The sequence below is a fragment of the Myotis yumanensis genome, unplaced genomic scaffold (genome assembly GCF_028538775.1).
Source record: "Myotis yumanensis isolate MYYU_CA2020_CCGP unplaced genomic scaffold, mMyoYum1.0.hap1 SCAF_1, whole genome shotgun sequence".
NCBI lineage: Eukaryota > Metazoa > Chordata > Mammalia > Chiroptera > Vespertilionidae > Myotis > Myotis yumanensis.
In genome coordinates, this window is record NW_027223752.1 from 202148651 (window position 1) to 202165451 (window position 16801).

The window sequence follows — 16801 nt, forward strand, 5'->3', positions numbered from 1 at the left end:
CTCTTTGCCTTTTATGAACATTTTACTTCAGAGCAAACATATTGTAGATTAAAATGTTTGAAGCTAATTTTAAAAGCCAGGGTTAGTATGAAGCTTGGCCTATGCTCCCACATCCAGTTTCTTTCATTAGCTTGACCTCAACAACCGGAGTGCAGGGCAGATGTAACATTAAGGAGGCATCCAAGTCTCAGGTCAGAAGCGCCAGCACACACTCAGGGCAGAGCATCAGCCCAGGGCCTCATGGTTAGTCTCCACAGACCAGCAATGAAAAGAGGAAGAATTCACAAAGGCCATAGCTACAAAGCTTGTAACAAAACTAAAATTTGAATTCAGATTTAGTCACTACCAAATATCTCTTCTTTTATATAGGATCTCCAATCAGATCATAGGGCTACAAGACTGAAACAGAGAAACACACTGGTTTTCTTTTTTTTTTTTTTAATATTTTTATTGATTTTTTACAGAGAGGAAGGGAGAGAGAGATAGAGAGTCAGAAACGTCGATGAGAGAGAAACATCGACCAGCTGCCTCCTGCACATCTCCCACTGGGGACGTGCCCGCAACCCAGGTACATGCCCTTGACCGGAATCGAACCTGGGACCCTTCAGTCCGCAGGCCGACGCTCTATCCACTGAGCCAAACCGGTTTCGGCCACACTGGTTTTCTTTATTTCAAAATCAAAACACCAGCATGGGGACAAACATTGGTCATCCACCGGTTATGTTTGGTTTTTGTGGAGGGAGGTGTTGCTGCGGGGACTTGTATGAGATTCTCAGATTCTTTGTAATTGGATTTGTCATTCCTAGTAAAGGGCAAACCATTTTATGAATTCCACATAAAATACTGAGTTGCCTTTGGAGCATGGGATGGATAGTTTTGCTTATTTTCCCATTATCTATTTATCTTGTTTTCTGTCAAGAACGCACAGATTTACCTTCGGTGAACATTCTTGCCTCATTTTTAAGTATGTGCTTTTCTTGGTCTTGGAACCGTTCTTAGCCATTGGTGACATTAAATTGAATGCCAGATGCCAGAAAAAAGGGGGAGTTAGTAAGATTAGTTTTCCAAAGGGCTATTGTTGTTCCTTGTTCAGTGTTTCTTTCTGGAAATACTTTGAGTGCTGGGAGACGAGTGCTTTGTTCCCAAGTCTGTGGGTATCTGTAAGAGAGCCAACTTAAATAATTCTGGTTCTAGTCTTATGAAGGAGGGTCTCCACCAGCAAAGGGAAACCCTGATCTCATGAGGCTTCATGGTCTCTAAGCCCACAAGGTGTCGATCTGTACTGGAAAATGCATAGCGATATTTATTTGAAAAGACTTCTGAAGTTCTTTAAACTGGCAGACTGGATTGTCCAAGAGGCATTTCCTTACAAGACTACTTCCTATCATTTTCAACAGTAGCAAACTTTGCATTCAAACCCTTCCCCTGGATGCTTAATAGTTTCTCTTCCACAAGTTAGCCTGCTGGGCTTAAAAATGCAGCCGGCTCCCCACTGTGTTGGTTGTTTCATTAAGAGGAAAATGTTGAAGTGATAACATTGCTTATAATCTCTCCTGAAATTCGCTCTGTTAATTACTAATGTAAACAGTGTGTGGGTAATTGTTTCTTATGTGATCTATCAAGATGTTTTCAATGACATTGGCAGAATTAAATGACACTGGTAACCTACCTCTGGAAAAATCTCTAAACCTTCCTTCTCCAAGTCTGAAAAACTTATTAAATAAGGGATGGAGTCCTGGAACATAAAGAAGTGAAATTCCCCAAATCAATAAACAAAAACAAACAACAACAGAAACAAAAATCACTTCCTGTTTTTAAAGGGAAACTGCATATAAGGATTTTCCCAGGACCCAAACTCTTAATCCTAAATTCATAAAATAAAAATAAGTATAGAGAAAAAATTACTAATCTGAAAACATCAAAACGTATTTCTTTAGAATATGAAGCTGATATATTGCTAAAGATATAATGGAGAGAGATTCTTTCCAAGACAGGAATTCTTTAAACACTTCTCTTTTGATTTAATAGAAAAACAGACAATATAAAAATCCAGAAACATGCCTCTTATTCAACAACAGGGGATACTATAAAATATATATCTCTAGTCATAATAATAACCACTTTAGCACTGTGGTGCCACGCATGTGGAAAACATGTTTCCATCCTCATCAGAGCCTTTCAAATTGCTCAGAGTGCCAGTATGTCTAGGGCACAAGGCTTGCATTTCACATCAGTCTGTTGCAAAGATTTCAAAGCACATTCTCTGAACCTGCATAAGTATTTGAGGAGTAGGGGCTGGTTTCTAAGCATCTTTCTAGAACTAATTCAATTTTGGAGCTCCATAGGACATCTTTTTCTTTAAGAAGTCTTTACATAACTGTTGACTATGCAATTTTCAATTTATTTCCTCTTATAATTAGGAAATTTTATTTAAAGTAAGTTTCTAAAAATCTACCAATAAAAGATATACTTTTCTCCCAATAACACATGGAATTATTATTTTTTTCTTTTATATGCACTAATGTACAACATTTTAGGTACATATTATGTACCTTAACTGAGACACATTATTCTATGATTTTGCAGGCTGCTCGTATTCCATCCTATTATCCATATGGGCTTATGCTGCTTTTCTTAATCGATGCTTTCCACTTCTATGACTCTCAGTGAAAGATTACACTAGACATGATGTTTGCTGTTACAGTGGTAGTATTTTTTAATGTTACAGCAGAAACCTGCTATTGGAGGAAATAACTGAATGTAAGGTCATTTGAAGGACTCTGTTCTTTTTATAGAACCAAACTTGGAAAGTAATTCAGAATCCTTCTATCTCTTCAGGCAAGGATGATCTACTTGAATTCCTTGGAAACATGAAAGGCCTTCTATTAGAACAAATTTTGCAGAGGCTAATTTACTGAGAAGTATATTTTTTGTGACCCTAATTTCTAAAATACCTATAGAGAAATAATCTCACTTTCTAGAAGGTTATAGTGAAATTGATCATAGGTATTTTTATACTATATTATAATGAAAAGACAAACATTTGTGGTTTGGAGAGAAAAATAAGATAATAAAAATTAGTATCTAGATAAAGTTAGAAATGTGCAGGTATAATGTATAGCAGCAACACATATATAACACATATGACATATATAACATACATAACATGTAACAGAAACACTCAAGCACTATAGCATGTAGCCAGGGTTTGGTGGGCTTCAGGGGTATAACTGAAACTAAAACAAAAACTACTATTATCATAAAACAAAAAAGTCAATATTACTAAATCAGGAATGATAATAGATGTTCATCTTTAATAAGATGTTCACATTGGTAGAGGACTACCATAAATCTTTCACATGAAGTTAATAAAACTATATTTGATAAATAAATTTGAATATCCAGGAGTACATTAGTTAAATGTAAAATATACAGAGTTGTTTACATGATCAGTGGTGAAGGTGTGGAAACATCAGTGACTCTAAATAATTCAATGATAACAAGAATTTTAAGTGAAAAGGTTCTGCTCAGTTCAATTATCATCTACTCCCCTTCAAACCCATAATCATCTAGTCTCCTCTTTCTGTAACAACCATCTCTTCTCCTGCTCCTTCTTATTACTTTTAATGTTTTATTCTTTTACATTGAAATATTCCCGTGGATTTACATTCTCTTCCAAGTATTATTTCCTCAATACACTAACAAGTCCAAGAAATAGCTCCAAATGTTTATTTTTATATGGTTGATAGCACTAACAGCTATGGATGCTAGCATTTTGGGGAAAAACCTCGTCTTTCAAGCCAAAATACTCATATATATATATTCAAATCAGCCAATACACATGGAAAAAACAACATACTATGCTTTTACCACTTGGTAAAGCTGGTTACAAATAATTAAGATTTACATATAGTCATGCTAAACATGTGCTAAATTAATTACCTAATTTTACAGAAACCAGTGACAAGTAATGAATTTTTTTTCATATTTTTTAAATATATTTTATTGATTTTTTACAGAGAGGAAGGGAGAGGGATAGAGAGTTAGAAACATTGATGAGAGAGAAACATCGATCAGCTGCCTCCTGCACACCTCCTACTGGGAATGTGCCCGCAACCAAGGTACATGCCCTTGACCGGAATCGAACCTGGGACCTTTCAGTCCGCAGGCCAACGCTCTATCCACTGAGCCAAACCAGTTAGGGCAATTTTTTTTTTCATATTAACAAGTATTAGAGTAATAGCTATTCCCTAAGAATTTTAGAAGTAGCATTTCTCTTAGAGTTAAACTATTCATATCAACATATCATAGTGAGGTTCAAAACGTATTACACAGAATGATTTATTAACTATACTTTATTTGGTAATATTAATAATAAAACAATGAATTAATAAAAATTGTGTCTAGTAGAGTATTTATGGAGGTAAATTTAGTGATATGTTTTTAACATAATTGAATTATTGCAGAAAACAAAAAGATAAAATCAGAATACAAACATGTATAAGCTGATCTGTATAGTAAAATAAAGTTACTAGAGAGAGAGTGGTACAAATAAAGATCCATTTTCATTTTTATAACTTATGGTAAAAGCTTTGATTGTAAAGATTTATGCTCTTAATCTCATTATATAAAATAAAGCATGAGTAATTTTTAAGCATTTGATTACTTATATTCAAGCTTGATTAAGAAAGGCTGGAATGATACATTTTTTTCATTTACAAGTACCTAAAAGTTATCATTGATGTATTTAGTTTCTAACTCATGAGTGCTCTGTTCCAATGTTTGCACATTGTGACATCAATTTTCCTTTATTTTCACATGCAAATTTCAACTCATTCCCCATTATTCCTGGTGAAGTTCACCTTTACTGAAGTATTTGTATAGATAATTGTATCCCTGTGAACTTCAAAATGCTAAAATAGAAAAATAAAATCCGATTTCATAGATTTTTTTTTGTCTCAAAAAATTTTGTATCACAAGTATTTTGAGTATTATTGTCAGAAAATGTATTCCAAGGCAGAAAATAAATGCCAGATAATTTAATAAGCTTCATGCCATGTTCTCATATCTGTATGTGAAAATGATAACCAACCACTAATACATATGTATGAGGATGAACACACAGGCAGACACACACAGAAACACACACGTGTATTTTTCTTTCAGTAATAGTGACTGGCTCATATTTGTTTTCTAGGTCAGTCCCATTTGTTAAAAACAGTACACATTTTAAACACAGCTCACAAGGCAATGGATTGGAGTAGTTATGATGGGTTTTGGAGCTGGACTGTCTACCGGAGGTTAAAATCCCAGCTTTGCAAATCACTGTGTTACTTAACCATTCTTTAGTTTCCCATCAGTGAAGTAAGGATGACAGCAGTATCTACTTCACAGGAGTTAAAGAAGAATTAGATGAATTAATTTATGTAAAGTGCTTTGAACATCGTCTGGCTTATTGTTCTTGATAAATATTGCTAATATAGGATTATAGCTGGAAATATTTAGTAATACAAATCAGCTCTATTGTACCAATGTTTGTTTTCCTAAGAATCATTATGGTATTCAAAACACTTTATGAACATAATTGATTCAAATAAAAAAGGGGTTTAGAGGCTAGAGAGTTTCAAATTCACAGTATTATATTATTTCTATCAAAAAATTCAATAATAAAATTTGTGTATGGCTATAATTGAATATTGATAAAACCTGAGCCAAATCAATCCAATATTTGGTTGAGTGTTTGCATGAAAGGAAACGTTTCTTTTTGCACCATCATGATCATGACCAGAAGCAGTTTTTAACTATTCTTAAAACCTTATCATTTAATCACTCTCACTATACTAAACAGAGGCCCAAATCTCTCAAATAAATCATATGTTGGGTTAAAATAATCAGTAAGTAAATTCCTAAGTGCTTTAATGATCTCATTGGCACAATGTAAGTAATAATAAAATAATAAAATATATTTTCTTAGTGTTGTGGGGAGGATTAAATAAAAAAGTGAAAGGTATATTCTTTACCAGAGTATATGACCAATGAAAAACACATAGCAGCCCAGCCAGTGTGGCTCAGTAGGTGAGCATTGACCTACGGACCAGGAGGTCACAGTTCGATTCCAGGTTAAGGCACATGCCTGGGTTGCAGGCTGGATCCTCAGTGTGGTGCATGCAGGAGGCAGCTGATCGAAATGAAGTGTTAACAAGTATTATTAACAATAACAACTGAATATGTTCCCTATTTATTCAAGCACATCATATCCTGGATATTAAAACCCCAGCTAATGGAAAACTGCCTAAATAGCCTGAAAGGAAGGAAAGGACAGTTTCCTGACAATGAAGCTAAGGCAATGGTTCTCAACCTTCCTAATGATGCGACCCTTTAATACAGTTCCTCATGTTGTGGTGATCCCAATTTCATTGTTACAAACTGAACATAATTAAAGCATAGTGATTAATCACAAAAACAATATGTAATTATATATGTGTTTTCCGATGGTCTTAGGCGACCTCTGTGAAAGGGTTGTTCGACTCCCAAAGGGGTCGCGACCCACAGGTTGAGAACCGCTGAGCTAAGGGGTTATATTGATCAGTTTGGTAAGCTTGGTTTCATGGCTCCATGAAATGTTCACCAACTGCACACACTCATGTAACCAGCCCCAGATCAAGGCACAAAACGTCTGACAAGTCCTCTCTTCCCCCCACCCAGCCCTGGTTCTCCTCAATCCTCCAAGGAAAACCGCCACCTGACTTCTAGTGTCAGAGATTCAAACCTGAGTTTTCAATATTTACTGGGGGTATAAAACAGGAAATCTTCACTTCTGCCATCATTTGACAAATCAGATCTGGCAACCCTGGGCATTTGTTCCCTCCAAGCAGCAGCCTGCTGAGGCAGGAACCCCTGTCCCTTTGGGAGGGCATGGCCTCTCCAGGCCCACCTGGCTCAAGGCCTTTTGTCACCTTTCTAGCCTGCTGATGAAAGAGCTTGCAACACTTGCTTTTTTTCCATCTCTAGATGCCCATTTCAATGTGTCCTAACTTCCAAACCTCAAGCCTTTTTGTACAAGGCGGTGTTAGTAAATGTAAATTAAAAGGGAAAAAAAATAACCTTACTCTTGTTTAACCAACATGTTGATTTATATAAAATGTGGATGTACTAGTACTTGAATCTTTCACTCGCTTTTCCTGATGTTCTAATAAAAGTAAATAAAGACCTTTCCTTTGTCCAAAATTATTGTAAGTGTCTTAAAAGAAGAAATGATAGAAAACAAAATCATAGACTTTGTACCTAAAGCTAGCAGGCATGTTTGTGCTATCATATCATAATTGAGTAATTTCAGGTAAACGCCTTAAACTTCATGCAACTCAAGCTCCTCATCAGTAAAATGAAAAATGAAAGGCAATGGAAATACTTTGAGACCTACTCACCTAATAGTCCCAGAAATATTTAAAATCATTGTATTGATAGAGAAACTGAGGCATTTATTCAGTCAGCTAAACATTATACCTTATTTCCCTCCAGAGTCCAATGATACCCAACTAATCAGTGACATAATTTATGTTCATAATATACTTAGTTCTTTTCCATTTGGATTTAAGCTATACTCAAGATAATTACCTCAACTATTTTCATCCAATCTCCTCTAATTTCCAGAAACTGCTTATGCTTCCTTTCTCAGTAATATCTTATAAATATTTTCCACAAGATATCAAGTTCTACAGTCTGACCACGGAGTATAAAATTACTGGATGTGAGGGAACAACTAAGGCAATCATTTGCTGTAAATGAAAACAAAAATCCTAATGTTTTATCAAATGTGAATGAACACACATTCCAGGTAAATCTATCGGACTAATTTTACTGGTATTTAAACCCCTTTTAGGTCAATTTTGCTTAGTTGGTTTGGCAATGCATTTAACTAATGGATAAGACTTAACCACCAACACTGATAAATTAATAAGAACTCAGAAGCTTTAAAGAATACCAATAAAAAGATGCCCCAAACTTCTCAAGCTCAGTCTTTACAACACTGACTTAAAACAATAAAAATCAATGATCCTTTAAAATTAAAAAAATCCACTATACATACTTATAAATTTAGTTCCTCCAACATTTTTGCATTTAGAATAATATTATGGTAGGGCTCCCCTGTCCCTAATACTATTAATCTATACAGTGCATATCATTGAAAAATAAGCTCTTCTAAATTTCTGTTGTTTTAGTCATTTTATTTTTTATTTTAATTAGGCTTTTATAATTTTATGAAAGATTGAATGAATGTCTGAACAAAAAAATGACTAATTTTCAGATTTCAATGGTCTAATTCTCCATAGGCACTGTACTAATAGAGACTACTTACTATACAACATACAGATAGTCTGCTCTTAAAAATAATTCACTCATAGAAAAAGACTAGATGAATTTATGACAAATAGAATGATAATTGTGCAATGCAAAAATAATAAGAACAAATTATAAATGACTAATTTTCGGCCAACAAGTAGAAATGAAAAAATAATTATATTTGTGAAAACATCAAGTCTCCTACTCTGTCTCTTGACCTCTTTAACTCTAAAATTAAGATTCCCTTGCCTTGGCGTCTGGGTAGCTCAGGTGGTTGGCACATCATCCATATACCAAAATGATGTGAGTTCAATTCCCAGTCAGGGCACATACCTAGGTTGCAGATTTGATCCCGTCAGGATACAACCAACAGATGTCACATCAATGTTTCTCTCTCGTTCTCTCTTCCCTCCCCTCCTTCCTCTCTTTCTCTCCCTCAAATCAATAAAAACATAGCCTCCAGAGAGGATTAAAAAAATTAATATTCCCAGAGAATATCCATTTATGTGTTATATCTATTGATTTTTACCATATCAAAAATTAAAACTGAGAAAAAAATTAAGTACATTGTTACTACCACCTTAATCCCAGTTAAAATACCAGCAGTTTTACCCACCATTGCTTTTACACCACTAGTGCCTACAACTAACAATGAAAAAGGCAAAGAATAGGTCAATGTTGTTATGAAAATAGTTTTAACCTTCTGCTATTCCCAGAGAGCACTCATGGATTCTAAGTTTCCATGAACTAAGATTCAACAATAGTGGCACAAACTTCCTGTGGACCATAAGAAACAGCCAACACAATGCCCCTTAGCATTCACCCAAAGCTATTCTGAAATATTTGAATCATTTACTAAATTTGTAAATTTAGAATTATACACATGTAACAATTTCATTCAAAATTAAATTAATAGCTAGGAGGTCTAGGAAGCATTTTAGCAGGATGTTATAGAAATATATTCGCTGAGTTGCAATGAGCCAAAATATTAGAAAAAAAGAAACAAATGCCTACTAGATAGGAACTCTCCTGTTCTTCCATATTCTCTACATTCAGGCTTTGGAAATGAGAGTTATCTACCTTCCTTCATTTCCTACCCCCCTCCCTTTTTAAATAAACACGCATCCAACGGTAATCTTAAGGAACTGAGTTACAGACTATAGTTCCTATGCCTATTTGTTCTTTCCACTACAAAGAATATGGATTCAATGGAAAAGTTCCTGATTTGAGGAGTTGTTTTTGATCTGTTATGATTCATAAGAGAAATACAAGACATAGTGTAATCTGTCAAAGGAACAAAGGGTACTCCCATTGAAAAACTCATGTATATACACAGTTTTTGCAGAACATTTACTCAGCTACATACATAAAATAATCTCCACCCATATGTCTCCTTCTAGTACTATTGAAAACTTCTTAACTTCACCAGGAATGAATCCAACAGAAGCGAAGATCTTTGTAAGCTGTAAAATCCCGTGCAGTGATACTGATATCACTGCAATATAACTTTTTCAGAAATGTGAGAAACAATTTTCTCTCTTTTCTCTTGTGCATGTTCCTAATGTGACTGTGACACATGAAAATGTAGTATTGCTAAAGGAAATTAAATTATTCATTTAAATAGAAAAAAGACTCTAATTTTATACATTTAACATCTCTACTTGATAGAAAACTTTAAAGATGGTATTTTTTAAATGTCTAGATTCATGATTTTAGGTTCTAAGAGAATTTAAAATGCAGGCAACATACAGGGTGGGACAAGAGTGGGTTTACAGTTGTGATCCTGCAAAAAACAGAGTTTATTCTTGTATTATTATTTATAAATTATTGTATCACTTTAAATAAACAACTATTCTACTTTTGCCCCATCCTGTATTTACCTCCATGTCTCCAGAAATAAATACTAATATTTCTTTGATATTGTTCCTCTTGATAAGTCCACTAAACTTAACTTCAAATATTCATTTTTTAGACTAAAAATCAGGCACTGAGGATAGACATATAAACAGAAGACAGATTAATTATTGCATGCGGTGGGAAAGGAGATGGAGTTTAACAGTTATGGACATGTGGTACTTACAGTGGTGATGGAAATACTGTAAAACTGATTTATGGTGATGACTGTACCACTTGGTAAATTTACTAAAATTATCTTTATACACTTGCAGTGGGTGAATCTGTGGTATTTAAAAATGGTTCAATGAAGTTATATAAAAAAGTGAATGCATTGAATGAAAAATGTCAGAAACACAAAAGCAGATATTATTTGAATCCATTTATTTAAATTATAAAATGGGCAAACTAATGTAGTGTTAAAAGTCAGAAGAGGAACAATTCTTGGGGATATATCAGGGCACAAGGTGGGGCATCTTCATCTGGTTTTTAGTTGGATGATCATGGTGAAAAGTCATTGAGTTGTATACTTACAATATGCACAAATTCACAATTTTCCTGATCTACTCATAAACATATTTGCATATGCATTCACAAAGGCCTTTTATATTTGAAAGCTATATTCCATTCTGTGTAAAGTTGTTATATAACATATTTAAAATATGAGTCATCAAAAGATGGCGTAAGGATGGCATCATATATGAGATTCAAACATTCCACACCTTTGTCCAACTTATAAGAAGGACTTCAAAAAAGGGAATAATGGCATCAAGCTAGTTTGTCATTGAATTATTAAGGTTTTTTGGGGAGGCTTTGGGGTATAGATAGGGGTGGGGGGTGGCCTCAAGCTGTAGCACATTTGGAAGACTCCTTAGAGAGACTATACAGATTAGGCAGAACACCAATAAGCTTGTGAAGCCATGATGGAAAAGAATGGTGAAGGGTAACTGAAGGGAGGCTGTTTCCTTGTATTTCTGTTTTTGGTGTTAATCCACTTATGAATCTACTATCACTTTGGTCTCTTCCGGTTCCACTAATGCCTTCATCCTTTAAGGACCAGCTTAACACTTCCTTTCCACGAACACCTATATCTCCATAAATATCTAGCTGAAAGAATGTTCCTGCTTTTTATTTTTTAACTCCTCAATAAATGTAAATGAGATAAAAATAAAATATTGAGCAAGTGATATAGCTATTTGCATTTTATCGGCCAAAAAAACCTACAGTTTTTGAGGCAGGAACCATGTCTGACTTACTTATTCAGAGAACTCTAGAGTAACTGTCATGATGAACTGCATATCATGGACTTTCAAGTGTTGTTGGAGTCAAAAACGGAAATGTTTCCATTAATACCCAAGATAACGTGAAACCTCAGCTGGGTTCAAATTGCAAAATTTCTGCAGTTACCATTACCAACGGTCATTTCCAGATTCTAAAGTTATATGTACTATTTTTTAAACACGCTGAGGTGTGTAAACATAAAATAAAAATCAGTAAAGTTAAAAAAGCTTTTAATCCCAGCCAGTGTTGCTCAGGGGTTGAGCGCCGACCCATGAAGCAAGAGGTTACCGCGTGGATTTCGGGTCAGGGCACATGCCCAGGTTGTTTGCTCAATCCCCAGTGGGGGTGTGCGATAGGCAGCTGATTGATGTTTCTTTCTCATCGCTGTTGCTAACTCTCTATCCCTGTCCCTTCCTCTCTCTCCAAAATCAATAAAGACATTTTAAAAAAAGAAAGCTTTTAAGTAACATGACAAAACTGGACAGCATTTCTTTTCATTCATTTACACATCAAAAGTTCGTTTTAGGTAAGATGAACAGAAAGACTGGCCTCTAGAAGCCTACAATTTACTTTAGACAAGGCCACCATCTAAAATGTGACAAAATAGATTTATAAATGTTTAAATGCAATAAAGATGGATGCAGATGATAATGAGTGAGGTCAGAAGTTCTGTGAAGGATAAATAAATGTGTTCTGGCAGTTTAAGAAGTCTTCTAGTAGAATAATGGTGAAAGGCACAGCACAGGAAATTTGCAGGAGGTGCAGACAGAATAGCAGGAGAATACACTTGGACTGAGAACCGGAGGTGCATTCTGAAAGGCAGGGAGAAAACTGACTTTTCTGGAGCAGATATCAGATTGCATTTTTCTACTGGGGGGAAATGTCCCAATAAATTATCACATACTTTTCAATTCAAGTCCCCAATTTTTTCACATTTACTAACATGTTCGAATACAGTTGTATTTATGCATTTGTTCAATGTGTATGCAAACATCTGCATGGTGTAAAAATGTTTCATGTCTGTCCTTGCCTGCCACATCTGTCTAATTTATGAAGCAGAAAGAAGTTATGAAGCCATTTTAACAAGGTTATGCAAGGATACACAAATAATCTTTTATTAATAACCCTCCTACCTAGAGACATGCTTAGAAAATGTTTACATTCTGATACAGTATATTTCTAGTAGTTTAAATGAAAGAAAACAATAATTAATCTCTTAGAAAATGTTTTCCATTATGATTAGTTCAAATGCATTAAACTGCCCATATCATAATTAGTAATTATTAGCATTATTTAGCATTCTGTCATTGGTGTGGCTGTGAAAGTTCATTATAAAGCAGCTTAAGTAGACATGGTGATTCTATCTCTTGGGAGCTTACAAGATGGAACCTGATTTCTTCTCTCCAAGAGTCAAAAGCATTTATTTTGAACAAGCGTAAATATAGCATATTTAATTGTCCAAATGCAAGTTTGGAACTTGCCTCCATGGAGAATTAACCACAGTTATTTTGGCTAAGTTCACCAGGAGGGCTTCCACAAATGATTTACTGAAGGTGCTTAAAACAGTTTTACTCTGCAGGTTTGTCACTTTATAGATGAATCCCATAAAATTCAGTAATTCCAGAGGATTTTTTGTGTGATAATTATAAGATTAAGGGCTTATTTGGGGAGCCATTAATAATATCAATGAAAGGATTAAACCAATTTCAATGAAAAGCATATAAAGATCAAAGAGTTATGAAGTTAATGTTTCTGCTACATTTTACATGAAAACCTAATCACAGAAAAGCACAATCTCCTCCTCAACCCACACCCCAAATGGATTCTAAAATATGGTCATCTGACAGAAACAAATACAGCACCCATTTCTTACTACTCATGGAAAACTACTCATGAAAGACCACAACAACATAACATCTATCCGCAATGAAATGACTAGACTTCTTTTAGGCATAACATTAGAGACTTTAACCATAGTTGGTATCTGTCAAATATATAACAATGAGAGAGATACACAAGAAGAACCAAATGCAACCAAACTAATATCAAATAGTATCCCCAATTTTAAAATCTTATTTCTTATAAACACTCACTACTATATTTCAAGTATATCTCACATACTTTAACTACCAAAATACTGGCATGTGATAATTTCTTTTATTAATTGACACATCAGAAATTTATAAATATAAGGTATTGACTCTATTAGTTTATTAATCACATACAAATATATATAGAATTTTAAGTATATCTAAAAGACAAAAGGTTAAAATAAAACAGGCTTTCACAAGCACAATAACGCAACTCATGAAACCTATTGTTTTTTGCTTTGATATTCCAATTTATTTTTACATATGCCATGATTTCTCCCATATATAAAGAAATCCTTAAATTACAGAAGAAAAGAAATGCCCAAAAAAGGAAATCATAATAAAAAAAAAATCCACTAAATAAAAATAATTGATTATTTAAAAATTGATTACTTAATACTTAGCTCATTTATCAAGAAATTAATATAATGTAAGCCTTCTATAGTATGAATCTCTATTGACCAATTCCTTTTAAGTTGAAGATCATCTTTTTCTTATCCAGTAATGTTACATGGTACCTTAATTTATATTATTTTAATATGGTAACATTTTAGAAAGCTTAAATGTATTAAATGAATTAACCTGTATACTAGTTATTAAGGGAATACTTTTTTCATTATTTCCAAGGCCAAATAATCTTTAATCAATATTCTTTTATTATACTGCATTTTGATTCATCAGTTTTAGAGAATACACAGTAGACCATGAAACATAATAAATAATCTAATTTCTTTTAATAATTTCCAAATGTGACCTGCAATCCTATTATTATCATTTCAGTGATATGGGGGATAGTTTGATATTGAAATAGTAGCTCAAATTATCCTCAAATAACACAATAGTTTTATGTTCTTACTTGTGCTGAATATGTCACACAGATGCATGTTGAGAGTTTATATTAGCCTGTAACAAAGAAAAGAATATTAGAAGTATCCTACCTTTGAGACATAATCTTATAGGCATCTGGCAGATAGCATCGTATATTCTCCATCTGAGCAGGGTCAGAGTCACAGATTTTGTCATCAGTCCTCCCATAGTTGGCACTTTCAATCATGATGACATCTGTTCCCGGACAGCGGAGCTCTATGGGGTAGCTCTCACAGGAAAGCTCTCTGCGGACCACAGCCATCGGGATTGGGGCGCGGCTGAAAGCTATGGGAAGGAGGAGGAAAAAAGGTTAAGTCCTCTTCATTACATATGAGAGAAAAGTATATGTGTTTACTTTTCCAGTGTTTGGGGTAAACTAATACCAAGGAATGAAGGAGTTGCAATTCATACTTTTAATTCAAATAGAATATCTCCAACTTTAGTAACTTCACAGGTATATTTTATTCTAACAATAATTTTTTTTTCTTAAAAACCTAACGTTTCTTTTATCATAAAACAGCACTCTGGATTTTCTAAAACTTTGGCTGGTATGTGAAGTAAAGACTATATAGAAATATCCAATCTGGCCGTAGCTGGTTTAGCTCTGTGGATAGAGCATTGGCCTGTGGAATAAAAGGTCCTGGATTTGAGGGCAGGAGGTGGCCTATCAATGATTCTTTCATCATGGACTAGTGGCCCAGTTCACGAAATTCGTGCACCCTCTCCAATCTGGGACCCCTTGGGGGATGTCTGATCGCTGGTTTAGGGATCAGGCCTAAACCGGCAGTCAGACATCCCTCTTGCAATCCGGGACCACTGTCTCCTAACCGCTCACCTGCCTGCCTGCCTGCCTGCCTGCCTGATCACCCCTAACCACTCTGCCTGCAGCCTGCTCACCCCCAACTGCCCCCCTGCTGGCCTTCTCACCCCCAACTGCTCACCCTTGCCGGCCTGATTGCCCCCAACTAGCCCCGCCTGCCAGCCTGCTGACCCCCCAACTACCCCCTCTGCCGGCCTGCTCACCCCCAACTGCCCCCCCTGCTGGCCTGTTCACCCCCAACTGCCCCCTCTGCTGGCCTGATCACCCCCAACTGCCCTTCCTTCCTGGCCTGATCTCCCCTAACCAACTCTGCCTCGGCCCCACCACCATGGCTTTGTCCAGAAGGACGTCCAGAAGGTCTCCCGGAAGGTCTCCCGGTCTAATTAGCATGTTACCCTTTAATTAGTATAGATGTTTCTCTCTCTCTCTCCCTCTCCCTTCCTCTCTGAAATCAGTAAAAAATATATTTAAAAATAAAAAGACATATTCAATTTGCTGAGTAAGAAACTCAGATAAACCTCAGGGGTATTGTGTGTGCATTTTGATCTTTTATAAAAACCATTACCAAAAATGTGTACTGTTCTTGAGTATATATATATATACACATATATATGTGTATATATACACAGGTATGTATATATACACATATATATGTATATATAGTAAAAGTAGTGTTTCAATTTCAAAACAATTATATAATTTTAAGTAATAACATAATCTGTATATTTTGTATGTTATAGAAATAGTAAATACTTTTTATTTAAGAAAATGAGATGTATATAAAACACTTACAAATTTCTTTAGCTCCCTCCCCACACCTTTTCCCAAATGTCAAGAGGCAACCAGTTAACAATGTGGTAAATTCCCTATTATTCTGTCCCACAGAAAAACAAATAGACATTAGATGTTTCCTCCCATTCCTCTTTTTATTTTACTCAAGGAAATTTTACTACGATTGTATCACACTACACCTATTATTTCATACTATTATTTAACAATATATGATGGAAATGTTTTCATTTCTATATTGCATTCCTCCTGTTTAATGGCTGCATTGTATATAAATATAAAACATTACTTCATTATCTTATATTGATGGACATATAGGAATATCCCAGTTTTTGTATCATAAAGGTGTAAAGTGATATATTGTGTACCATAGCTATAATATTTTTGAAAAAATATAATTATCCAAATATATTTAATAATATATTTATATAAACAAAATTGCTGGATCAAATGGGAAATATATTTCAAGTTTGGAAAATATCAACAACTAGATGTCCAAAATATTTAATAAAAATGCATACTTCCAATGGCAGTACTATTCTCTGTGAAACTACATAGTACCAATTTCTTTAAATGTTGCCACTGTGATAGATGAAGAATGATACAATATCCTTATTTTTATTTTCATTATTTTATTTGTAAAATACAATATATTTTCACATGTTTATTGACCCTTCATATTTATTTTATTTCTGAATTTCCTGTTTATGTTCATCCATAG

At 34.6% G+C, this 16801-nt stretch overlaps 1 protein-coding gene across 24 annotated transcripts in view; it reads right to left on the reverse strand.

Moving 5' to 3' along the window:
- Positions 1-16801, reverse strand: part of ADGRL3 (adhesion G protein-coupled receptor L3) — a 764879-nt gene that overhangs the window by 381686 nt on the left and 366392 nt on the right. For all 24 annotated transcript variants that reach the window (XM_070395881.1, XM_070395997.1, XM_070396008.1 and 21 more), the window contains one exon: positions 14543-14756. In XM_070395881.1, coding sequence (XP_070251982.1) covers positions 14543-14756 — 214 coding nt within the window. The remainder of the gene's footprint in view (positions 1-14542; positions 14757-16801) is intronic.